The 27,544-nt window shown below is 48.0% G+C and overlaps 1 protein-coding gene across 1 annotated transcript; it reads left to right on the forward strand.

Moving 5' to 3' along the window:
* The first annotated feature begins 1,188 nt into the window (after positions 1–1,188).
* Positions 1,189–27,544, forward strand: LOC149364418 (uncharacterized). The gene is made up of 13 exons (XM_089568692.1): positions 1,189–1,221; positions 3,219–3,298; positions 6,333–6,407; positions 9,195–9,287; positions 10,017–10,115; positions 11,761–11,870; positions 17,290–17,481; positions 18,995–19,257; positions 21,336–21,430; positions 22,217–22,328; positions 24,382–24,546; positions 26,434–26,553; positions 27,413–27,544. Exons 1-13 carry the CDS (start codon positions 1,189–1,191, stop codon positions 27,542–27,544), a joined length of 1,569 nt encoding a protein of 522 aa, XP_089424818.1.

The raw sequence follows: 27,544 nt of genomic DNA on the forward strand, positions 1-27,544 counted from the left end.
CATGGGTCATGAATCATGCTAGCCAATCCAAGTCACCCCATAGCCGCGTCGTGCGTGCCTACGACCGTGCATCCAGTCACGTGGAAAGGCTTTCGCATCGCGCACTTTAGACCGTCAAAGTGCCCTCTGAATTTTTTTTTCGCGCTAGAACTTGCCGCGTGTTAAACGCACGCGGCCGCGCAGCCGAACTTGCGCTGTTATGAGCATTTATCGCGCCCCTTTTTTGCGCACATGATGGTGCAGGTTTGGCGGAACAGCCGCGTGCGTTTCATGGGCGGCGCGTTTTCGGTTGAATAAAATAAAATACCCCTCGCGGGCCAGGATTACGCCGTAGCTGCGTCGGCGTCGAGAAACATCGAAAGTTCAAGGTTGCATTCAAGGTCTGCATTGATTTTGACAGCAGTAGCCGCTAAAGCGCAGCGGAAGTGATCAATTTCATCGGACGCGTGAGAGGTTAGCGAACGGCGTATATAAGGTCACCAAAAAAGCGGAAACAACAATATTGTCTAACTACAGCAGCGAGTGACTTACTGGCCGGCCCATTGCTAGCTACGTCATTACCAGAAATGTTTCCACATTTCCTCAACCCAGTATAACTTTAAAGGCCAGCGAGCCAACGCGCACGGCGGAAGTTGGCCAACCACTCCGAATTCAGAACTGGGCCACTGTTTTTCTTCCTTAGATAATGTGCGGGCACACATTCGGCGTTTACTAAAGAAAATGTCTTGTGCAAAATTGTTTGGGCGCACCAGATTTTCGCCGTTAGCTCAATTGTTTGCTCTGAAAACAGGGGTGTATGGGGTGTAAATGCCCGTCGAACTTCGTGAAAACAGCCCGCAGGTGAGACTATTCCCGGCGGCAGAGCGCAATTCGAAGCAATGGACGGATGAGTGGACGAAACCATCGTGCAGGATGTGAACTGGAATGAGGCAAGGATATGAGATTGAAATGTCTAGTGGGGATACTGTTTATTTACTTTCCCACTCAGACATAGATGTCGAAAGTTCACTTCCGATGTGTCAACATCAACCTATCTCCGCGCTCAGAATAGCATCTAAATATAGGCTGTCGTCTATTTGCGGTTTCATTGCAGATTTAGTAGAGGACAGGGGCACTTCACTAGCATCGCAATGTTTGGGTTCACAGGAAAGTCAAGTTCCACCGGGCGCTGACAACCCTCGGACAGCCATGCAGCGCCTGGTACCCTCTTGTGTTGGGCACGTGAGTATTTCTTTCCCTATCTGGTCTCTCGCAGCAATTCTTCCACATTGTGAACCAACTCGCCCAGTTGAAAGTACGTCGCTTGGCGGCTGCATATGTCACGAAAAAAAATTCGAGATCACTGCGGTAACCCGCATTGGAGTAATGCTGAAGTAATGACGCCTCCTCATTTCTAGTTGCTTTCTTGTTATTAATTGGCTCCTTAAAAACCCACTGTATTCACAATTAATTCATTTTGATTCACCTTAATTTGCAATTATTCCACAGTTAATTCACTTTAATTTACCTTAATATGGCATTAATTTACATTTAAATCTCATTGATTCCCTTTAATTCATAATAAATCTCCTTAATTCACAATTAATGCATCTTAGTTGACCTTAATACACGCGACACTTCACTGTCCCGGAACTTCACTGGTGCGCGCTCGAGTTCTTCAAGAGGCAGGACTGTCTGCAAACAATGACTCTAGTTTGAACGTGTGGGTAACTAAAAACATTTACGCCCGAACCTTATGTGACTTTTTACACGCAACCGCGCTTCATGCACTTCTGTAACTTATTCTACCTTTCGTGACTAACACCACGTTTTATGCCGCTCGGCACACTCAGCGTCACAAATAAATAATAATTCACGCGACAATTTTTATAATGATTACTTATTGATTTGAATTCGATTAACTGCACATTTTCCTTCGTTTAATCTCAGTATTCATTCCGGAGTTTCAAATTTGGCGCTAGGCTCCGCCCACACTGCCGGTCACGTGGTCCCACACTTCCAGCATTTGCAAATTTGGCGCCACTTTTGCCCTAGCCCCGACTATTTTTTGAAGATTTCTGGCTCCAATTAATTAACTATTCATCCAATTTAGAATTTTTTATTTTTTTGCGCAGTATCCTCACATAATCTTCTTTAGATTACAACCACTCGTTTGACGCTACCTCTTCTGAGTTGCCCATAACTCCTGCCGATACATTTTGCGGACACGACCCCGCCGACATAGCCAAGTAGGAATTCGCATTAAAAAGAAATTCAACTTATTAGACGGCTGAGGATTTGTTAAAGAGTGCAAGAAAAACCACTTTTATACTCTCTTACGCGAATCTCCGCACGGTCAATTGCCGCTCGTCGGAGAAGCAGCAGCCAAATTCGCTTAATTACACTCATTTATGTTAAGTTGACTGTATTGTCCCTAACGACTCTTATTCTGAGGTGGGGTCACATACATTACAATACATGGCTATTTCTAAAATGAGTTGTGTTATTTCTTGAGAAAATCTTGAACAGCAGGCTGGATGACTTGAAGGAATTAACCAAGCAGCATTCGTAATTGGCCCAGTATAATGGATAGTTTCACTGTGCTCCTCTGTACGACCAGTTTTGCCAATACATTACCAATATTGGGTCTATTACCTGTGCTGCCCGGGTATAGCTGCGCTGACAGACGGAAAAGCGCCGCCCTAATGTTATGACGCGATAGCGTAATGGGTGAATGCCCATATATGCAGAATTGGTCATCCTCTACTTCGCATTCGTAGACCCCTGGGAGCCCTCACGCCACTTGTAGCGCAGAGGTGCAGATGTTGAGCGGTGGGCCCACGGCCCCCCTGCGATGGCAGCTGCTGCCACCGGTGAGCCTTGTGCGGCCCAGGTTGCTTTTCCCGAGCAATCTCTCGCAACCAGTCATTAATTTAAAAGCCACCAGTCGGCCGCCGCGGTAGCTCAGTGTTTATGGTGCTCGACTGCTGACCCGAAAGACGCGGGTTCGATACCGGCCGCGTCGGTCGAATTGCGATGGAGGCGAAATTCTAGAGGACCGTGTACTATGCGACGTCACTGCCCGTTAAAGGACCCCAGGTGGTCCAAATTTCCAGAGCCCTTCACTAGGGAGTCCATCATAGCCTGGGCCACTTTGGGACGTAAAACCCGCATAAACCATAAATCAAACCAAAAGCCATCTGCCACGGTGCCCAGTTCTCTCTGAATCCGGTGAGCAGGTGGCCTCCGGTGAATCCGGTGAGCAGGTGGTCAGGTTGCCTGACCTGGGTGGCCCACTTGCGTCCAAGATCTTCTCTCGGTATGTTTCGTCAATTTTTAGCTCACGATCAACGACCCCGACGCCGACGAGGCCGACGTCGACATCGGATTTTCTTCAACACGAGCTCCTTAACGCTAGCGTGTTAAAACATCATACATCCAAATGGGCCCGCATTCTTCTCCATTATTCTACTTTCATAGTAATTCTATGCAACACCGTTGCGGCCGTTTCCATCCTAGAGGACTTCGTGAGATATTTCCCTACTTTCTCCTTTTATATCAGGCTCTACGGCTTTACTTTCGCAGCAGCATTCTCGAATGTCTCTAGTTATAAATATGTGACTCTTCCTGCTTTGTATCCAACGGTTTTAGATGATGTTTATAGCTCGAGGCTTTTCTCTTTGTAACGGGCCGTTGCGACATACTTATTCTGACCGCTATATTAGCATAACCTAGGCATTATTGCTTGGGATGCCTTGATGCAGCGTTCCTTGCACCGACGCACCCCAAAGTTGGCAAAGGAAGCTTCATCCAGACCACAGTGATAGAGACAGCCTAAATTTAATAGAAGCCCCCCACCACCTGGTGGCCGCACTGAGAACTATAAGGTTTTGTTTCCTGTTAGGCTTTTTTTTACTATCTGAAAGAGAGCAGTCCGCTGTTGTTCATGAACAAAATCGCATTCTCACTGTGTTCAGTGCTCTGGGTACTCCACCACGACCCAACTGCAACCAAGGCTGCGTTCCAAGTGCCGTATGAGAACGACCGATGGGCTCGACATCTCCAACAGGGCCATGGTGCGCGACTGCGATGGCTCCGCTATGAGGTCACGGTTATGTTCCAAAGATATGTTGAGGTGACAATATTTTCCTGTAGTTTATGCATAAGCAAACGCATTCGGCCTTCAACGCAAACACATAGGTAAAGTGCACAGGACCAAGGCCTGAGCAATCGAAAAATGGTTTATCACTAAACAACAAGTATTTTATTGCGTAACAAAGGGAAAGTGGTTTCAAAGATCAGTTTCACTGTTGAACTCACGCTGTCACACACTCACGAGATAGCAGTTGGGCGTTTATTCATCCCGCCCTTTCCTCTTTTTCTGTCTTTACGACGGTAGCAGTAACGGGATCATTATCCACACTCTAAACACGAATGCGCTCATATGGGAGTAAAAAGGTAGTAAGTTGTCCTCTAGCGCACTCTCTTTCAGGAGCAGGGTATCCTGCCCGAGTACCGGAGTGTATTTCAATCACTAAATATCCGGAATGATCACTCTTGACAGCGGAGGTGTATAACCACTGCAAAGCATATTAGCTTGCTGCCGTTAGCAATAGGAGGCGGCTTTTAAACGCGTCATCGGAGGTCCTGAGGTTAGCAAATAGGAGAGGTTGAAACCTCGGTTAAAATCTTCGTAGCAGCTCGAACCTCGTATGTTTTGAAGAGGGAATCTGTTTCCGTTGCCAACCTTAAGTATTCTGTACTTTAAGTGATGGAAACCTATCACTGGGCTTGGGCAGCATACTCTCCAATTAAAGGGAGTAATCTAGAGGACAGGTTACTCTCGTCTTACTCCTTTCATGGTTAGAGAGCAGAGTGGACAGGGCTGCTCGGATACGCATTTCCCAATAGTTTGTAGTCAAAAGCAACGATGGGACGAAATCACATGAAAGTAGTATCATATGCGAATTTGCTCATACGTTGGCAGTAATGGGATACAACGATGCAATGACCGCCAAGAAAAAAAGGGCCTTTGAGGGAAGGAAATTACGCATTAACTATCTCACATATCTCGGGGACACCCGAACCGCGCCGTAAGGGAAGGGATGAAGGAGGGAGGGAAAAAAGAAAGGAAGAATGAGGTGCCGTAGTGGAGGTCTCCGGAATAATTTCGACTACCTGGGAATCTTTAACGTGCACTGACACCGCACAGCACATAGGCGCATTTTGCGTTTCGCCTCCATTGAAATGCGGCCGCCGCAGTTGGGTTCAAACCCGGATGCTCGGAAATACTTCATTCCGTGGAAAAGTTGTGTTTTTTTTCTCCTCTGAATTGAACTTTAACCGATAGTAACCACACAGGTATTTGTTGTCCATGAAGCACGGATTCATTTAAACCTTTCTGACATGAAAAATGTTCTAATGTCTAGAAAAATCAGAAAATTTGCGCGTGTATATTTAGAGCCCTCTATTACCGCAAAAACAACAGGAACGCCTCGAAAAGTTCAGGAATTCACGCATTTTCTAGGTAGCGGAATTTCAGCCATATTCTTCTATCAAACACATTTACGCCGGGTCAATTACTTTAGTTGGTTTCTTTACCATCCGAAGTATTTCCCGCAATGAAATCTCAGCTGCAGCGTCCTTTAGTAGAACAGTCCACCGCGTCAGAGAAGGAAGAAGTGATAGCATAACACTGCTTTTTCCTTTCCCTATTTTTTGTTTTGTACACATTCTAGCTCTAAGTCCCAAAATTATGAAAATACTCGGCTCCTTGTACATGAGTGCGTTTGTAACCGCTATGAGCCCTGGCAAATCCCCTGCCGTGGGTATAAGTCATTAAGACTGAGGAAATCATCATCATCAGTGCACCTCTTGGGCGCGCCGTAGTACTTCGATACGCCCATCTTTAGTTCTTGTCTTGGTGAAGCGATTCTTTTCGTAGCAAAAAAAAAAATGACGCCTTTAGTCTGTTGAGCAGGAATTTGAAATGTAGCCGACTTCGAAGAAAAATTTAGAAAAGCCGCGCGCACAATCGTTGGCGCCGTGCCGACAGCAAAGGAATATATCAAAATAAAACGCTAGCAATTTTTTTTTATACCCATGGATAAAATTGCGCGCTTTTTTTTCCTCAGCCAAGACGCTGTCGTCAACGTCACAACGACCATCATCAGGAGCACACATCCTCGAGCGCAGGGGCGTGGCCGCGAGGCGATTCCGCGCAGAAGAAGAATGGAAAAGGTTCTGAGCAGCCCGATTACGACTCAGGCGGTGCAAGTACCCTTATAAGCTATTTACTTATTGCGCCAAAATACTGCGCACTGTTCACGTGACTGTGATTCTGGTTTCTACAGAAGCACTGCACCGCCAAGCCAGATTACTGCACCGCCAGACGGGGAGGCAGAAGACTGGGATGAAGACCAACCAAAGTGAGCGTTTGTCCTAAATGTTGACAGAACTGGGGAGGGATGCTTCGTGTTTTGGGAGAGTAAGCGCTTAAAGAGCTGATGGAACTCAACCGGCGGCGTCTCACTTGACGTTATTTGCGCTGTATTCTTCGTGCTTTCATGTCAGAGACGATTGTTGCTGCATAGGTGTTCGTCGTCCCCACGAATGGATCGTTGCAGGCTTGCAGTGATGCGTCGGAAAGTGTCTAATAACAAGTGAATCTTCGTTGGCAGGGACGGGAAAGGATAACGACACCCCTAACTTGCATCGGAAGGTGTGTAAGGCAAATATGCGAGCTTCCGTTTCAGAGTGAGAGCTATACTCCTGGGGGGCAGGTTCCAATTTCGATGTGGATGACGCAATGCCCTTCAATGCCTCACAGGGTCAAACCGAACTTAACTGCGTGGTGGTATGGCCCAAGCTATGGCAGTACGACCACGTGATCATGTGCTTATGACCAATGGGTACCTTACCTTGACTCTTGACCTTTGACCTTCACATTTTATTTGAGGCACTGAGCACACATCGACAATGACCTTCAATGCCTGCCTCGCAAGGTCAAATTGAACTTAACTGCGTGGGGATTGACCCAATTTATGGTAGTATGACCCCGTGATCATATGACTATGACCAAGGGTGTATGACCTTGACCTTTGACCCTTTATCTTGGCATTTGTTTTCAGACAGCGGAGGCCCTGCTTAACAGGGCTTTCGCTGGCATAGCTAGGTTCCAGCTACGTTGAACACAAACCATTTCTGAAATTTCAGAAACGCCCACGCAAAAACGGAGGTGACACTCGTCGCACGCTCTTTTCAGTGAGGTTAGTTGAAGGTATACTTTAAACACAGCTCCTTCAAGAACTCGCACCGAGCACAATTCTATCGCAGGGCCTTTCGTAACTCTGTGAACGTTTACTCAGCACGTGAAGACGCTCCTATTTCTGAGAAATTCGAAGTGAAGATTACAATTTTTCCCGCAACCACGATTTAAAATTGTGACATCCGTTATAATGTCTGTGTTGATTCTTGACACGTTAACACTTTTAGTATTTCGAGTGCGGTGAGTTTTCAGGCGCTTAATTTAGCATGTGAAAACGTGCACTAGTATCTCGTATCTACCAAAGATTTATCTTAATACTCGGGCACGTAATTTTTTAGAGTTTTATTATATTCAACAAAACAGTTCGCTTCACATTACCGTATGGTGTACCTGTGGAAGCGGCCGGTAATGGCAACATCTGCCCTTCATCTATCGCTCCTTTCTCTCTCATAAGAGGTTCGTCTCTTCAGACCTGTTTTGATAAAGCGTTAACGCTTTAAATCAAAGCCAGCCTCAATTTGCTCTCAGGGTCTCTTTATTAAGGGAGATGTGTGTATGAAATCTGCTTTAAAACAACGCTAATATTTCTCAGGTCCAGAATCAAGCTCGAAAAGTACGTCCATGGAATAGGCTTCTAGTTCGTGGCTGCTGCCTCGAGACTTTCAGGCGGCTATTGCAGGCCGATGACCTCAGTGTCTGTGTGGTGAGGCTTTGGTGACATAGCGTGAATCACCTGGAAGTGTTATACCGTACGGGAAAGACTGTGGACCACCCAATGACGAAGGCGGTGTTATGTTTGCTTGAGCCCGCCCATGCCGCTCTTTTTAAAGGCATGGATATGTTAATCAAGTTTAACTTTGCTGGCTGACAACGGATGATTTCATTTCAAAGTAATGAAAACTTCGCCGCCGTATAGGTTAGAGGCATCGACAACGGCATAGTTTTGTTTGTGGGTGCTGGTCGAAAGGCGCTGGCTATGTCACCGAGGAGGAGGAGGAAAATTTGTTGTTTCAGAGGTTTCCCCGAGACAGATACTCAGTCTAGGAGTCCTTCGACCGTCCCTTCCAGTACGGCACGCCTATTAAGAAGAAGCTGGTCCATGTGGCCAGAAGGGCGACCTCTCAGGCGAAACTTTTGCGGTTAGGCAATGGGGGCACTCGTGTGGGGTAGGGGACATTCTCCCCACCCCACCCTAGACATCTCGTCGTTGGTGTCGTCTGCACGAGGTAGCATCATCACATAGTGAGATCCCATAACCTAACTAAAAGGGTCGCGTGACAAGCTATTGTTATTCGCAAGCTACTCCTGTCTTTCGGTTATTGTACGAGAAAGCCATTCTTGAAGGAGCATAGACACCTAATTTTGGTGGCACGTTTTCTTGTCTACAGTGATGCGGAAGACACTACTATGCATGAATCACCATGTGCTATTCGCCTCCGACCAATAAATAATTTATAATCGAATTTTTCTGCCTTGCTGTTTCTGTTTCCGTTTCAACAGCCAGATGATGGCTGTGACGTCACAGTGTGGTTATATGTCGCATTAGGCACGGAAAAACGCCCATATAATCGCTGCTTCATCGTTTTAATTCACTACAGTGCTGAAGCCAGGATTCCTCAAGAGCCGGAATGGCAGCGAGTCTAGAAGCAGTGACTGTTGCAGTTTTTCGTGCCTCACGTGACTTATAACCACACTTGAACGTTACAGTCATCGTTCGTCTGTTGGAACCGTAACAGCAAGAAAAAGAAGTTCGACTATAAAGTGTGTAGCGGTCGCCAGAGGATACCACGTGGAAATCCATGTATAGTAATGTCATTCGCATAATTACAAATAAGAAAACAACCCCCAAATGTTAGGTGTCAATACTCCTTTAGGACTCCCTTGCCTGTACACACAGTCACATTGCTGATCGCGCAGTATTTCCTGGAAGCATCTCATTCGCACGCAGGCAACTTCCGAAGCCGGGCCTCGCGAAAGCCAGGAAGAGCGTAAGCAGGGCACCTTCGAGGAGGCTGACCCCGGCAGAGGCCGTCCTAGCCGGGTATGTGTGTCCCGTCATCCTTGTGTATCGAGAAGCGTGGTCCGATTGAAGCACGTGTCGAGTAATCCTTTCAGCGTCGAACCATGCTTCAGCCGGAGCAGCATCGCTCATTATGCGTACAGCCTGCCAAATCTTGAGCTGGCGTGCGCGACGGCCGCTTTTTCTGTGCTCCTGATCTCTGGGATGAAGCAAACTTGCGGAAAGCTCTATATTAAGCACGGGCTTAGTGAGCCTCTGCTTAAATTTGATATTTGCGCAAGTTTGCTCCGTCATAAGCTACAGGAGCACGGAAAACGCGGCCGTCACGCACGCCAGCTAATGATGTGGCCGGCTGTACGTACTGGGAACATTTCTAAAGACGGTCATTCTAACGAATGCACCGAGGCATCTATTGTACTTCTCTATAACGAAATATCTAAAAAGAAATTCTCTAATACCCATTTCGTTTCCTTGAAATTTCCGGTCTCATTAAGAGTTGACACATGGTTCCGATGAAAGATACGCTGTCAGTAATACAAGTAATCGCGCTTGTGACGCTAAATGTCACTCGCCATGTGCCCCTATATCGAAAACTTCAGCACTCAGCTGCAGCAGTGTTGGCGTCATGACTGTCTCAATAAAATCGGTTCGTCACTGTAAACTGCATGAGCTCTGCTACTTGCTTCGTTGTGCAATTACGGCTGCGCACAGGCGCTGCTTTATTCCTCACCGAACGAATGTCACTTCCAGCGCTGTCTTGTTCCCGGACACTGAGGATGAGGCATGGTTCGAGAAGACCATCAGCCTCCCCAAACAGTTCGAAGGGGTGTCGCCGCCAGCAGTCGAAGTGTGAGTGGATCGGCAGACGGTCCAAAAGGCATCTTTTTTTTTCTTCTTTTTCTGTCTTATGTTCTGCGATGCCCGTCTCGTTTCGTATATCGACTTCTTAAACGGTTGTAGACTTCACTCCATACTCTAAACATATAGGAGTGAAAAGGGAATAAGCTGTCCTCTAGCACAGTGCCTGTTATAAAAGGGGCAAAAGATAGTAAGAACCCTGGAGGGTCTCGAACATTTTCAGAGGCATAAAAGGAAGTGCGTAAGAGCAGAGTTTACTGCATTTTTACTCCCATATAGGCATATCCCTGTGTAGAGTGTGCGAGGAGGGAGCCTAGGATCCTTTTGCAGAGAACAGAGAGCGAGGGAAGAAAGCTTATACCGCTGAAAGTGTTCGAGACCCTCCAGAGTTCTCGAACATATCCTTCATGTTCGGTTTTCCTGCCTCCAGATGGGACCCATTATTTATTAATGTATTTATTTACAATACCCCTAACAGCCTTCGTGCGAGGGTATTAGAGAGGGGGGTTCCTAGGGTGCCTTGATATCCGCGCGCCATACGAGGCACCCTAAGTGCTCCAGTATCTGCAGACGTCCGGGCGGCCCTTTCAATCAGTTTCCGCTCATCTTCAGACCGGTAGATGGACAGAGCACACTCACAGGAGGCAGGGATGGGGTTTCTATTGGTAGCGCCTTTGGTGAGGTGCAACCAAATTCTGGTTTTGAGAAAAAGGGATAAAAAATTCCGCAAATTTCGTCATCTCGCCCCCTTATATGTGAAAGCAACATCTCTCAGTTTAATCGTCTAATATAATTCCCACATCAAGAAATTGAATGCATGTTTAACGTATCTCGTGCAACAAAAAATTACACCGAGAAAATCCTTTTCCTAGTTACTCTTTTTTTTATACTGCGAGAGCAGTAAAAGTGGCAGTTGGCATAAATGCCGACGTTATCTGTGTAAAGATAAGGCATTCTCTCCGTGTGAAGCCTCGATAGGTGAAGCCTCTTCCCTCCAGAAACGCAACCCCCCCCCCCTCTCAACCCACCTATCTCTACCCTCAACAAGACCTCCACAAACAAGAAGCCCACACAGCAGAGGAAATGAAAAAGCGACGGCGAAATCGTATTCAGAACGCATTGAGATGGCCAGTTGCCCACCAGAAGCAGCACCCACCAGCCACCTTCCCCCGCCGCCTCCAACCACTCAGTAAAAGCATTCATTTGAGTAACACGGCCAAAGTAATCATCGAGGGTAATTGCAGCTGTTGTCGTAGCTTTCTCGCATTAGGTATCGTGATCGCCCTGCCAATTCTTGTAGCGAACGCTACACTAGGCTAGTGAGCGGCGCGTCACGGGCGGTCGTAGCAGGACAGTACTGCGCATGCGCCGCAACCATGGCAACCCTAGCAACCGGTTGCCATAGTTGTTAGGCACCGAGCATGTTACGCTTGGCGCCTAACGTATCTTTCGCTATGTATATCCTGGCCTAGCTGAGCTAAGCCACAGCAAATTTTTTATTCCTCTTGCCCTCAACAAGAACCATGTCCAGATTAGCGGAAAGCGCAACCGAAGTAGACCCCAATGCAAACTGGCATTTTGTTGCGGGAAAAAGAATAACAGAGGTGGAAAGTTAAGCGTCGATCCGTCGATGCAGGGAGGACGCTTCCGTGACTCCATTCTCGTACATTGTGTACGTCATCTTCAGCGGCTTCCTCGTGGTACTCGTGCTCATCGCTATCCTCGCCTACCTCATCTCTTTCGCGCGTGAGTGCCTGTTCTCCTCACTTCCTTTATTTGTAACTTTATTTAAATACGCCGTGTTATATTGTTTGTCCCTCGGTGTGCGATGATGGCATGATACGGTATGGTATGGCAACGTATGGTATTGTATGATAGGGTATGGTATGGTATGGAAAGGTATGATATGGTATGGTAACGTACGGTACTGTATGGTATGGTATAGTATGGTGTGGTATGGTATGGTATGGTATGGTATGGTATGGTATGATATGGTATGGTCTGACATTATATGGTATGGTATGGTATGGTATGGTATGGTATGGTATGGTATGGTATGGTATGGTATGGTATGGTATGGTATGGTATGATGTGTTTAACGTCCCGAAGCTGCACATGAGCTGTGACATACTCCGTACTGAAGGGGCGCTTCTGATCAATATCGACCACCAGAGGTGCACTTCCTTTACAAGGCATAACATTACATTACACTTTTATTGCAAATGAATTTGCATTTCGTATCGTCAGGAGACGCAGTGCGAACAGCCCTTGATGACAAGACGACAAAAGCTGAAAACTGCGGTACTCCCATAGCGATTGTTACAACGAGGCAATTAAAGAACCGACAAGACAAGTCAGTTGAGTGCTTACTCGTTGCATCAGGTCTTGCCCTAGTCACTCCTTCGTACTCTTTTGGCGCCTTTGTATCGTGCTGATTCCCGCAATGAAAGTCTCGATCTCTGAGCTACTGTTATCTACAAGTTCGTTTAATGTGCCGGCCACGGCGCGAGAATGAGTCCGTGAGCCATGGGCACTCAACACAAATACGTCCATATGGAAGTAAAAAGGGAACAAGCGGTCCTCTAGCGCACTCCCTTTTACAAAAGTGAGTGTGCTACAGGGCAGTTTACACCCTCTTTACTCTTTCCAGTTTAGAGTGATGGTTGCAAAATCCCCGGAATATAAAGAAGAAAGCCCTTAGGCCAAGGAAACGGGGAGAAGGGCATCTCTAAGAAACACAGTGCAGCTGTAATGCCTTAAAAGGTTGCTGCTATTGCCATCAGCATGGGCCCACCGTGAGCGAGCAGTTACAGTATACAAAAGGCTAACATGAACTGGATGCCCATCGTTTTATAGGGATTGTCCAGTCACCTGCATCACTGACTGGTTTTTCGCATACGAGCCAGTACAACTAAAAAACACTCTGGAACATGAAATGCGATAGGGAAATAAACATTAACAAATTGGAAATGATGCCTCTCCTTACTTGATCAAGGTGCCTCGTTGTGTAGAGCGAATAACATTCCGATTTAGCCTAGGTACATTGGATTAATCATTCCTTCAACTTTGATATCCTTAGTTCATACTCACGAAGTGACTAGCAACGCTAATGGCACGTTAAGGTTTTGCAACGTAAGCTCATTAGAGCTACTATTTCCTTTTAGTTGCTTCTGTGTACAAGCCTTGGTTGCCGCAAACTATACTGCTTACCTTAGATACCGGTAGCATTATGATGATGCTTCTGCGGTTGAAATGGTCTGGAATAATGCTATAAAGCTTCGCATTGTCTAACTATATTCCAACAGCCAACATAACATCAATGCGGTTTAGAGACTTAGCGTGTCTTTCATCACGTCGTAAACGTTTACTTCCTGTTCGTTAAACCTGCTGCAATCACCATTTGAATCGTGTCATAGAGCTCGTTTAAAGGTATATTAGCAATGCAAATAAAAGGCTAGACCCGAATGAAGACCAGACTACGTGGCGTCTCATTCTTCATTTAGGCTGTTAATTTACCTTTGGATGACATGAACCAACTGCAGCAGCTTGTCTTATTGTCACCTATTTATCGTTCCTCAAGTTCCGATCACGGACGAAAACCGCTCTTGCTAACTGCCGCGCAGACACCTTTTAAAAATCGCTCTTACGAAGTATATGCTCATCAATCAGCTGGATGCACATTCCCACAATTAAGGCATATTATGCGCATTTTCTCAGGCATTGTTCGCGCTCCTTTGAGATGACGCTATCTCAGTGCTAGTTTATTGCTTTGTTTCTTTTAATTTTTGCCGCTATGATATTGTACACCCCATTTATTCTGAAGTGTATTTTCTATTACGCATTCTTGCAACTACTACGCCGTATATTCCTTCTTATAGTTCACTGACCTCTCCAATGCTTCGGCGGCTGAGCAAATGTGAAATGCACTATCGGGTATTTTTCTCCTTGTGTTTTATTCGCAGCTTCTCCACCACGTAAGCATGCAGTCACTTCATTTTTAACTACCACTTTTTGTTTGATGATGGCCGCTTGCTTCTGGGAAATATTAATTTAAATAGTGAATTTGCACACTTTTTCTCGTGCTTATGCCTTGCCGAAATAATATTTCAGTATATATTTAGGGGCGCCTTATTTATTTTTAGTTCATTCCTTTGTTGCTAATTTAAACTCTCATGCATTTTTTCGAGGCCATTTACGAGAGGATAACGCAGGTAGCGCATTACTAAAATGAAAGTGACATTATACAGCAGAGTAGAATATTAAAATGCAACAAAACTCATTAACATAAATCTGTGGGACGGCAAAAATTGCCTAATGAAGTAAAAACTGACCCCGGAAAGTATGTCAATGTGGCTAACTAAATATATTTATACCAGGGAGAAAGAAGAGTATTACTTTCGGTTCTTCATCTTTGACTATCCGCAATACAAGGAATCAGCCACTCGGATGATGGTGATGATGATGATTATGATTATTTGATCCTAATGTCGCAAGAACCCCTCGGCCAAAGCGCGCCATTCCTAAAGTAATTTGGTCCGTACAAGTTGTCAAAGATCCATTTTTGGGAGCACTTTACACAAGAGAATCCGACCACCGAATCAGAGGGAACCTTTGTAGCCATTTAAAACCAGTCAATACCCCGCAAGAGAATGGAACAATATGCCACGCGGAAAGACGATAGGAATGAAATCAATCCGGAAGAACACAATCCTTATCATACAGCTGTCCAGGTAAAGCAAGTTTCTCTGCCCGTATCGAGAAGGCCTTAGGCAAAGTACAAGTGGCGAATGAATAAATAATGCACTTTCATTGCTTTCCAGTCCATCAAGTTTGAACAAACGCTTCTGTTTTACGCGCCCACCACCACGTGTTGCAGGGTGCGGAACATCGAAAATTGTCGCGGGAATTTTTGACCGTTTGGTACCAATCATTGATTTCCTATGGCTGATTGAATTAGTCGATGCGAGCGCGAAAAGAATTTTAGAAGTGGTATTGTGCAGCACATAGGTAGAGAAGGTGGCTCAAAAGCAGCGAGGTGACATAAGGTTAGAAGCGTCGCGCACCATTTCATCGTACTCTTTAGTCAAACACAAGTGAAAACATACCCATCGAGTTACGCGGTGTTCGCTACTGGCAGCCGACAGATGGCGGTAGTTGGTGATGTGATGGTATTGAACAATTGAATTGAACACCTCATAATCAAATGTGATAGAATCCATCCGGTTGTCGATGCAGGCACAGTCACTCTTCCTGAGGCCCTAGGGTTTAAAGATAACAATGGTCATGTAAATAGATCTGCAGTGGAAGTTAGCAAAAAGCGATTGGAGGATTGGTGGCTGAAAAGCAGAGATGTGACATAAGGTTAGAACTGTAGGAAACCGTAGGCAAAGATGATGGCGAATCTTAATGAGAATTGCCAACACAGTAAACAAAAAATAGTAAAGAAAGAAAAGCTGAGCATGGTGGCAATTGCCACCACCCCGTTTCAAAGGGGGCGCTCCCATCCATCCATCCATCCATCCATCCATCCATCCATCCATCCATCCATCCATCCATCCATCCATCCATCCATCCATCCATCCATCCATCCATCCATCCATCCATCCATCCATCCATCCATCCATCCATCCATCCATCCATCCATCCATCCATCCATCCATCCATCCATCCATCCATCCATCCATCCATCCATCCATCCATCCATCCATCCATCCATCCATCCATCCATCCATCCATCCATCCATCCATCCATCCATCCATCCATCCATCCATCCATCCATCCATCCATCCATCCATCCATCCATCCATCCATCCATCCATCCATCCATCCATCCATCCATCCATCCATCCATCCATCCATCCATCCATCCATCCATCCATCCATCCATCCATCCATCCATCCATCCATCCATCCATCCATCCATCCATCCATCCATCCATCCATCCATCCATCCATCCATCCATCCATCCATCCATCCATCCATCCATCCATCCATCCATCCATCCATCCATCCATCCATCCATCCATCCATCCATCCATCCATCCATCCATCCATCCATCCATCCATCCATCCATCCATCCATCCATCCATCCGTCCGTCCGTCCGTCCGTCCGTCCGTCCGTCCGTCCGTCCGTCCGTCCGTCCGTCCGTCCGTCCGTCCGTCCGTCCGTCCGTCCGTCCGTCCGTCCGTCCGTCCGTCCGTCCGTCCGTCCGTCCGTCCGTCCGTCCGTCCGTCCGTCCGTCCGTCCGTCCGTCCGTCCGTCCGTCCGTCCGTCCGTCCGTCCGTCCGTCCGTCCGTCCGTCCGTCCGTCCGTCCGTCCGTCCGTCCGTCCGTCCGTCCGTCCGTCCGTCCGTCCGTCCGTCCGTCCGTCCGTCCGTCCGTCCGTCCGTCCGTCCGTCCGTCCGTCCGTCCGTCCGTCCGTCCGTCCGTCCGTCCGTCCGTCCGTCCGTCCGTCCGTCCGTCCGTCCGTCCGTCCGTCCGTCCGTCCGTCCGTCCGTCCGTCCGTCCGTCCGTCCGTCCGTCCGTCCGTCCGTCCATCCATCCATCCATCCATCCATCCATCCATGGTATTCATCCGGATTTCGATACAGGCACAGTCACACTGCCTGAGGTCCTGGGGTTTAGAGAATGCTTGTGTGAATGAATCTGCGGTGGAAGTTACAAAAAGCGATCGGAAGTTTGGTGGCTCAAAAGCAGCGAGGCGACACAAGGTTAGAAGAGCCGCCGCGGTGGCTCAGCGGCTATGGTGCTCGGCTGCTGTCCCGAAAGACGCGGGTTCGATTCCGGCAGCGGCGGCTGGAATTTCTTTGGAGGAGAAATTCTAGAGGCCCGTGTACTGTGCGATGTCAGTGCACGTTAAAGAACCCCAGGTGGTCGAAATTTCCGGAGCCCTCCACTACGGCGTCTCTCATAGCCTTAGTCGCTTTGGGACGTTAAACCTCATAAACCAAACCAAACCAAGGTTAGAAGTGTCGCATTAAAATTGTGCGTAAAGAAAATGGCGAATTTATAGACATATTTAAAACACCTGTAAAGGAATATATAGAAAAAAGGCCGAGGATGATAGCAACTGCTGCCACCCCGTTTCAAAGGGGACGCTCCTATCTTTCATTCATCCATCGAGCATGTCCCAGAAAGCTGGCCGTGTTCTTTTATGGCGCAGCGCCGGATAACGCGACGAGCACGAGTCCTGCGGCTCTGTGCTACTACGACCCCACCATGAGCACCAAGCACAAGTTTCCCTTCACTCGGACTCAGCTGTGCGTCGAGTGTTGCTCCTACGTAGTCTACGACGGCCTCGACATCGACGCCACGGGGAGCATCCAGGAGCGGACAGGGGCCGCAACGCCGCCCGGTGAGCGCCGTGATATTAAGGCATACGCCTTTAATGGCTCATAGTGGCGGCCACCCATCCACATGCTACGTCGACTTCCAGCCAACGCATATGCAATGCTCCTTGTCGAGCGTAAGGACTCTGGAGAGCGTTGCGGGAAAGGCTTTCGCCTCACCGAACTTTAGATTACCAGAGTACCCCCTCTAAATTTTTCTGCGTCCGTATGAAGAACCTGACTCCAAGCGCCGGAAGCCACCAGCAGCACTCAACATATTACAGAACATTTTCATTGTAGAATTTTCTAACGTTTTGTGTTTTAAAGAAATAGCTGTAGCTGAGACTTCCTCCTGGGTGAGCCGAGTCACCATCGACGTAGGCTGCTGAAACTAACCTCTCCCTCGTTCACCTATTGGTCAGTGAGTTATCCAGAAGGTACTGAGACGAATAGGACATGTCAGAACTGGGTCAAAACTAGGTGGTTGGACTATCAAGACGCCTGTGGACAGTAAAATCGACAGCGTACCGGTTATAAACTCCGATATGGTTGATACCACTGTGGTGTCTGCCAACAAAAACTGATGAAACAGACCCAGTAACGAGAAGGCTAGATCCATCATCATTATGATCCACCTGACTACGCCCAGTGAAGGACAAAGGCCTTTCCCATATCTATCCAATTAATAAGGCCCTGTGCGAGCTGCGGCCGCCGAATCCCCGGCGACATCTTTACCTCAACCCTCACCACCCTAATTTCTTGCCACCCCCGCTACGCTTGCCTCCTCTTGGAATTCAGTTCGTTACCCTTAATGAGCATCGGTTATCTTGCCATCTCATTTCATGCTCTGCCCACGCCCAATTCTTTCTTTGATAGGTATTGTACTCCAAAAGAGAAATTAAAAGGTAAAACAAGGAGCCCATAGCAGCATTTTTGAAGTTAACGGAGACGAACAATTATAGTTCTTGTTTGACGTTCCCATGTGCTGTCTGTCCGCTAACCTCCGCGATGTGTTCGTACGCCACCGGTTGTGCAAAAATAAAGGCCTCAAGAAGGTGCGTACTTTAGGAAGTTGAACTCGCGGCCGCTGATTAGGAAGACCACTTTATGTGGAAGACACATAAAAACAACACCGGTGCCTGGTTCATTTTCTGCACGAAAATAGCCCCCAGGATATTACCTGATGCCGTATGATAGTCCATGAGCCACATGGCAGGTCATCTAATCGAGGTTCCCTTCTACACTCGCCCGATGAGATAGAGCCATCACAGTATACCACGCTGTACCACTTTACCACTGTCCCCACCCCTCTATTACGATTGCCGACCGGTTTCCCTCTCGCCACCCGTCTCCTCCAACCCGCTCATCCTCAATCCCTTCCTGACTTTGAATTCTGTCCCTCAAGGCTTCACGCGCCGCCATAGCTGGGAACTTTCTGCGCGCTTAGGCGTATTAATGCTGACGCATAAAAAATCTGTAGAGAGCTTTATCGGCTTTTGTGCTTAACTACCAAACTACTGTAACTATATATATGTGCAGTGAGCAGTAGCAGCTCGTTGGAACTAATCGTCGGCCTTGCCCTCGCAGTGGACGGCATCGCCGACTGGCTGGCGCTGAAGCAGACGGCTCACCTGAAAGTGCTGGCCGGTCTGCGGTTCGCGGCACTTCCGCAGTTCACGACGGCGGCGGACCCGCTCCTAGTGGGGCTCATCAACACCCTGCGCACCAGCTACACCGGATGGGACGGGGCCGTGTTCACCAAGCCGCTCGGGGACGTGGCAAAGGAGATCGTCCTTTACGAGGCAATGAGTGCGGCGCAGGCAGTGCGCGTGCTACTAGTGAATGCTACTAGCCGCATACAACTCAAGAACAAAGCTGCAGATGCACCTTAAAGTAGCCCCTCCAGCCAATGGCGTCGACCGATTCTCCCACTCTCCTCCTTCACCGATCCCCGTGGACCTACCAGAGTGAAATCGCATGGGGTGGGGAGATTAATGGGGATTAACCCATTGTCTGGAGAGCCTCTTTGAGGGTCATCTGCTGCTTCGTTCTTGAGTTGTATCCGACGCCTGAAGACTTTTCCCAACACTGTACTACCGGTCAGCTTTCTGTGGCACTGCATCAGAGGCTATGACCAGGAAAAGGAAAGAAGCGGGCCTTTCTCCTTATGTGTGGTGAGTGGGCTACCACAGTCCTAGCGACCCCGCACCGTCTCTCCAGCCTCCCTCCGAGCATCCGACGAGACCTTGGAACTCCCGCCAGCACCCAGGGAATACTCGGCCATACTACAAAACTATAGAGGCAGAAGAATGCGATATCCCCCGCCGCATAAATCTCTCATCAGAGAGGAAGCTGTCACTTGGAGGCAATTACAAACATGCTCTTTCCCAAACCTACATATACTAAACAAAATGCACCCTACGATATACGCGGACAAATGTCCCTGGTGCGACGAAAAACCTACTCTATATCACTTCACATGGGCCTGCCAAAACATAGACGTGGTCCCGAAAATACAAAACCCGAGTGCGGAGCAGTGGGAGACTGCTGTCCAGCGACCGCTGTGAAGACCAACAAGGTCTGGTACAGCGAGCTCAACGGGCGGCAGTGGCCAGCGGAGCCCTGGACTGAGGGCAACCGACCATTGGTTAGAGGAGGACGACTTCGACAGAGAAGGCTCCTGGGGATAGAACCGAGACGTCTCTGAAGATGCCCCCAAACCGCAGGAAAAAGCATTAGTGAAAATAAAGTTTTCCCTTCCTTCCTTCCAGACCCCCCCCCCCCACACACACCCCTCCGCACCCATAGCTCGAACAATGAACAATCCACACCCCACGGAGCGGGGACAAAGACCAGTCGTCTTCCCTTTCCTTTCTGGCCTCTGCTGTAGTGCCACAGAACATTGACCTGGAGTATAGACACCCTGTACATATGTTATTGTATATATAGAATACTTGCGTGCACTGCCTCTCTCCTCGCTATCATTTCTGGCTTTCCCCTCACCTCTTTCATTCCACTTCTCCAGTCTGCCAACAATCCCTTTATTTTTGCGCTGCCCCAGCTCAAGTGCTTCCAGTAGCGATGGCAGATGCCGGGACTAGCAAAAATCTTTCCTTTTAATTATTATTTTAATAAAACACTACTAATATAGACACGGAGAGTACCAAGACACACACACACGGACAACGACAAGGAACAAACACTTGGGCGGACTAGCAACTCTAATCGCTAAACAATGAGTAAGGAATACTAGTTGTTGGCGAAGGAATACTATAGTCGGATACAACTAAAGCTCGCAATGAAGCTTCGCCCACATTCAGGCGAATAGAACTCCTCCGTGACGGAACGTAGTCCACTGTTTAATTATTTGTTACCTAAACAAGAAGCTAATCACGAGTCGAAATTGTAAGCTTAACAAATGTGATGCTTCTGGCTTATTTGATACAGTAAAACATTTCAAACTAATTTAATTTACTGTTGTTAGTCAGCAGAATAATGCAGGGCGCCGCGACCCATGGTCCATAGTACTAAGTGCTGTTTTTTTTTTAAGTTTTATCCTACTGTAGACGTGCATCATACACGTTATCTGCGTGCATTTGTGGGGAAAGTGCCTGGTGTCGCTGTTTATGCGTTCTTGTGATATACGATCACATTTCCTATACTCACTCCCTTCCTCACGTATGACTCATTCACTCTTGTGCTCGCTCAGTTACTCACTCGCTAATTAGTTCACTTCGTCCCTTCATCTGTGACGCGATCCCGCAATCTCATTATCGCTTCTGTGGAGTTTCACGATATTAGTGACACACAGAACAGCTATCGCGGCTCGCACTCCCTAGGCACGGGAAATGATACGGACTCCTATGTCGTACGTTTGTAGGCGCTACACAAAGACGTCGCCAACAAGGGCTTCAAGATATGGGCTCACGTACTGCCAGCCTCCATCGAATCTTACGACTGGACCTCCTTTGGCGGGTTAGTAGCGGCTGATTTGCCTCTACTCACTTTGAGGTGTCGCCTGACTCACAGTGCTCTGAACGAAGAGCGCGAGGAATGAAGCGCGATCGTCCTAATCAATTTTAAAAAAATAACTTTGCAATCTGAGATGAGCCAGTGTTGCCATATTTACTACTCCTCAGCACCAAATTAACGCTTCCTGCTGCTTCCATCGGGGAATATTATGGCACCCAGCTTTGGTACAAATAGCGCCAGGGCAAACTGAAGACACAACACTGAAAACAAAGTATAGTGGATTGTTTACTGGGAGATTTTAACGCCCCGAATTGACTCAAGCTATGAGGGACGCCGTAGTGGAGGGTTCTTGGTTAGACTCTATGGGTTTCCTTAACGTTCATTGACGCTGCACTCCACGCGGGTTTTGTTTTAATTCGCTTCCGTCGAAATACGCCCCCCCCCCCCCCCCCCCCGTGATCGGGATCGAACCCACGACCTTGCGGTCAGCAGGATACAAAGTAGACGGGACAGGAGGCGGGACGGAAGAGACCATCTACTCTGAATCCTGTAGCGAACCCCAGGTGGTCGAAATTTCCGGAGCCCTCCACTACGGCGTCTCTCATAGCCTTAGTCGCTTTGGGACGTTAAACCCCATAAACCAACCAACCAACCAACCAACCTTCAGTTTGCTTCGTCAAATTCTATATGGCAGCATGTGTAGCATTCAAGCCAACAGCATTCTTCATTAAATTTGTTCTGCTGACAGCAGGCACTCCTGACACCTTTTGCTTTATGTTCATCGCTCAGCGACTTGGACGCCATCGTTGTGGAGACTCACAACTTCGTGGTCCAAGGAAGAGCCTACCCGCCTTGTATGTACGAGTCGGGCGGCAACATCAACGCGCTCAACAAAAACCTGGTGCGTGCAGCAAGCTCATCGTTCTCGTTCTGCTCGCGCCATCTCGCGTGCATTCCCGCCATGTCTTGGCTTATCATTGCGTTAGCATTATAACGGTCTCTGCAAGCGTAAATGGCGACCGCTGTCATGTTTGACACGTGACGTGATGCGAACCTTGTGACGTCATCACAACCTGTCCATCGGGTTGTGGGCAAGCTACCCACCGTGGCAGGCAGCCGTTAAATTAATGATTGGTCGCGAGAAGTTGCTCAGGAAGAGCAACTGAGCTTCACAAGCCCAACCGGTGGCTGTGTTTGAAACAGCCACCTGCCGGGGCTGTGGCGCATCGTTTAACCGCTGCACCACTGCGCAAGGAGTGTTACGAGGACTCTCAGAGATCTATGATACAAAAGCGGAGAATAACGAAATCCGCATGTATGGGCCTTAACCCATTAACGTTACCGCGTCCTACCCTGTAGGCTGAGCAACAACAAAATCAGCAGTAACAGGAAATGCTAACGCATTCGAATGATCCACCGAGAACAGCCTGAGAAGTTATAGCAAACAGATCAGTTGAGTGCAAAGCAGACTCCTGTAAGTTGCGATACACTGCTGAAAAGCAGCGCGATGTTGCCATTCAATGCCGTTTACAAATGGCTCATTCCAATCGGCGATCCGTAGGAGCTCTCCGAATCCGCGAAGGAGCACGATACCCGTAGCGGTCCAATCAGAACTCAGTATCAGGATCCAAATAGTCCGTTGAAACACGTTCTTCGGTTTCGCAAAACAAGAAAAATTGCTCCGTATCGTCGACTGGAATATGTCATAACTCACTAATATGTCACACTTGTGCGCTTGGAGCCCTTGTATAACTTTTCTAGCGCAAAAAGCAAACTAGACAGCCTAGATGGCGCACCAAGACTGCGAAAACGACCAATTTCCTTGCTCGTCGCACACGTGGGATAAGATTGTTTTATTTGTTCTAAATTATTAGCAGGGCTGGGACAAACATTCGGTGTGCACACATAGATGTGTTGCGCAGTGGATGACGTTATAGTCGAAAACCTATTACTGGGCTTCACAAAGGGATAATGTGCATGGCCTCTCCGGTGGTGTACCGGCGATACCAAAATGATGATCAGCGCACTTTATAGTTTTTGTTTGTCTGATGGCTGGACACGCGGCTTTTTAACGCATGCATACTGTATACGTATATACCTGCCTCTCAACGTCTACGGAGACCAGCCTAAAATTGCATTTACTTCTACGGAGTGGACATCCGAGCCATTTGCAAACATATTTACGATTCATAAAGTCAACCCTTGTCTGCACACTCTGTGAACCTGTCACTCAAGTTAGCAAACAGCGAGAAAGAAGCAACACACGAAGAAAAATCATCTACAGAGCGCAGATTGGTATTTGTCCACTAGTTTTTTTAGCTACTGTCCAACTCGTGTGCCAGCAGCTCATGCTCTCCATTTTTTATTTAATCCTTTTCTAAGACAAATGCATACCAAGCAGCCCAACTAGACTTTCTACTGAAGCTAGGAACTACGTTAAACAGGCGCAGCAATGCAGTAATTTTGCCAATCGTGCCTCCTCAAATGCAGCGCCCTGCGTGAGCAAATCGCCGCGAATGCTGCGCGCACAGGAAGGCTGTAGAAGCGCTTTGCGAGAGATGGCGGACAGTTGAGACTGTCGCATTTTACAGCGAAAGCTGTTAAAGGCGTGTTTCCCGGCTATGCGGCGTCGGCGTCCTATAGCAGCGCGCCTCGTTTATTGGTCAGCATGCAGCTTCATCACGCGTTACGCCACCGCAACGCGCTACGCTGACTGATCATCATGTTGTGACGTCATGCATGACGTCTCTGCAATGTACCATGGCAACGCACCACGCTGAGTGATTCGTACACAGTGATGTCATGAGTGACGAAACAGTGACGTCATGCACATTCTACCTAAAGAGAAGACCAATAGCGAATAAACGACAATATATTCACCGCAGCAAATAGCTGTTGCTAAACCTCACTTTACAACGGTAACTGTTCTGCGAGTTTCTCTATTTTTTCTACAGGTGGACGTCCTCAACCTCATCCTGGGCCCCGCACCGCACTTGAGCAGCAAGTTGGTGCCCACCGTGTCGACAGTGGGCAAAAAATACGTTTTCGCCGACCCAGCCAAGGAAGACATGGGCGACCTGGTTGTCAAGTCGACGCCCGACGACGTGCCCCTCGTCGTAGTACGTACTACCACGTCGCGTGTACAAACCTCGTGACGATCGACTGGCATAGGAACATGCGCTAATTTGGTCCGGACCACGTCAGGACGTAACATGTGGCCGCCATTTTCTTCCTTTCAAGAGAAGCTCAATTTCGCAGCATGGATTTTGTGAGCGTCTTCCCCTCGCGTCCCACCGCAGCGATCTGATCAACTGTGCACTCTAGTACGTCTCCGCTGTGCTTGACCTCTCTCTTTCTCTCTCCCTCGCACACGCACACGCGCACGTACACACACACGCGCACGCACTCACGCACGCACGCACGCACACACGCACACACCCACGCACACACCCACGCACACACCCATGCGCACACACACTGTGTGTAAAGTTTAATTATAGGAGAACGCAGGAGAATCCTCTCTTGTAGAGAGTTTTAGCTTGGCAAGAACGTACAGGTGAGGTAAAATACTACGAAGCAAGCTTCAGCGTTTCAAATTTTCTCGCCAGTTCTGTAGAGAAGATATGATGGCTAACGCACCAGCCTACCTCCTAATTTTTCTCAAGGTAAGGTGCAGCAAGAGTTCGATCGCCGATGCATGCTCCGTAATATTATGACCGGGACTGTACGCTTCTGTACATTGTGGACTGGTCTGGTGTTGTGCACATGCGTAACGGCGTGTTCGTCCCTGCGCGTGGCATCATGCCGGTCCGCTGTAGTACGTACAGAATGTACGCTAATACACCTGCGCTATGCTAAAACTCTATATTATCGCATGCAGCGCGGCATACTAGTTTTCACCGCAGTGACACAGTGAGGCGTGAATTTGTACGTGGAATCACAGCAATGCACGAGAAGTGGCACTGCTTCGAGAAAAATATGTTTTCCTATCCGCAGTATAGGTTCCGAGAGTCTAGGCAATATCGGAATAATCCCAGCCCTCAGAAAACGTAGCTAGTCCTGGTGGTGTCTGCCAAGTAAGCCTCGGTTACTCTGTTATGTACACAACGCCGAACATAACTGAAACAGCGTTTTTGAACATAACTGAAACAGCGCTTAGGGGAATTTAGGGGACCCTGAGCGTACGCGGTTTTGGTGCTGGAGCTCAAGCTTTTGCCTTTGAAGAAAGAAGCCTGAGATGGGGAAAATAAGCAACTTCAGCGTTGTGTTAAAACTCTGCCGACGCTGCCGGCTGCATATCAATTGTTCTTCGCTTTTGCGTGCTATATTTTTGCAAAGTCTCTGGCTAGCCACTTATTTTTCTGCTATACCTGCAAGTTTGCTACGCCTGCCTGCTGTGCCCGTATAGGGGCAAATGCGTGACTGATGAAATTATAGCTTGAAGGAAACATGGATCCCCCAGCCTGTTTTTGTGGCCTAGTCGGAAACACTGCAGCTCAGCACTTTATACTTTTTCCACCCCACCTCGTTCACTAAATGACATTCTGCGCCGCGAGCCACGTAAAGAATGTCGCATATACGAAATTTCAGTAAGTAACCATATAATCCACCTTTTTCACAAGGCCGCCGTGCGCAAGCGCGCATCTTCAACCCCAGCTCCACTGGTTGAAAATAAAACCGCCAGCTCCTATACTGCGCTGCGAAGTTCATGTTAGTGACAGGTGCCTGCGACAGATGGCGGCAGCTGTCAGGCACACAAACTTGCCACTTCGCAGGCTCAGCTGCCGCCTCGTGGAACCAGATCGCACCTGGGTCTCCCACATGTATTTGCTTTCAACCAGTAGTAAACGAGTTATCACCACTCCCCACGGGGCGCCACATCTTGTGAAAAGGGCGGATTCAAAGGGGCGTAAGGTGGCTTCGTGCTCACTGGAATTGCAGCACGCGAATACCTAAACCGCCGGGTTCAGAGTCTGACGTAAACACTACTTTCTTCCATTGCACAGTTTTGCCAAGAACTGGCATCGTGGACGTTGAAGTGGGAAAATAATACGAAATGTGATACGGCCTCCAACAGCAAGCATGAATGGATTGGCTTCGAAAGCGCGAGGTCTGTCGTCCTTAAGGTACGTCAACGCCAACGTGTATAAACGACCGTTCTGTGATAACGGTGCGCAGTAATCAAGTTAATAGGAGGAAGAGCACGATTTATTGAGGAAGGAACACGTAACTGAACGATGGTTACCGTGGAAGGAACTGGAGGACGGTGTGGCGAGGGCGGAGGGTGTTTACCATGGAAGGAGAAGAGTTATTGTAAAAGCAAGCATGGCCGAAAGTAGGCTATTGTGGAAATAGGAGGCATGTCGAGAGCGGAGACATGTGCCACTCTACCTCTACGGCATCTGCTACAAAACTCACCGCCCAATGTGAGGCTCCTGATTGTAGAGGAGTGCTAGTCTAAGAACGAGTATGACTGAAAAAACTGGTGTCCAACTGGTACATATATGCATGTCGCTCTCAAATTCTTGACTTCAATATATCGCGAAATTAAAATGCCTCAACATCTGTCATTCAATCTCGTGTTACACCATGGTAACCGACCTGTGAGATGCTTTGTTTGGTTTTTCCAGTACCCAGCTATGAACAGAGCTGTGATGCTCTCGCACACTCAGCCGTCCTGATTCTCGAGTTGTTTTTTTATTTGTTTTTTGTATCTGTGATAGCTCAATTCTCTCCCCAGCATAACCGCTTCATTTTTCTCTTCCATCGATCCTCTAATCCCGTCTTACTCGCTTCCAGTTTCTCAAAACTAACTGCATCTTAACTGTAACGTAGCTACCCACCGAGCGTTGGTCCCTTAACCTTGGCTTTTATAGCTGAGCGTAATTCACTGCGTCTTTACGTAAACTCTGTTGGCACAGCTGCTATGGTGATTAGGTCTCAACGTGGTGTCTTGCTTGCGTGAAACTGCAACCTTTCTCGCAGACAGAACTCGTCAAAAAGAAACACCTGATGGGCCTCGCTGTGCTCAACGTGGAGCAGGATGACCTGGCCGCCTGCAGCCAGGACACGTCGTACCTTCTCAGCGCTGTGCACCGGGGCCTCACCACCGGCTGA

The sequence above is a fragment of the Amblyomma mixtum genome, chromosome 2, assembly GCF_055824585.1.
Source record: "Amblyomma mixtum isolate Tamu chromosome 2, ASM5582458v1, whole genome shotgun sequence".
Classification (NCBI taxonomy): Eukaryota; Metazoa; Arthropoda; class Arachnida; order Ixodida; family Ixodidae; genus Amblyomma; species Amblyomma mixtum.

Excerpts from the sequence above, each read along its gene's own strand:
- LOC149364418 (XM_089568692.1), top strand. The coding sequence starts at position 1,189 with ATGCAGCGCCTGGTACCCTCTTGTGTTGGGCAC. Across the intron at positions 1,222-3,218 it reads TACCCTCTTGTGTTGGGCAC|GTGGCCTCCGGTGAATCCGG; the intron begins GTGAGTATTTCT and ends TCCGGTGAGCAG. Across the intron at positions 19,258-21,335 it reads AGGAGATCGTCCTTTACGAG|GCGCTACACAAAGACGTCGC; the intron begins GCAATGAGTGCG and ends GTACGTTTGTAG.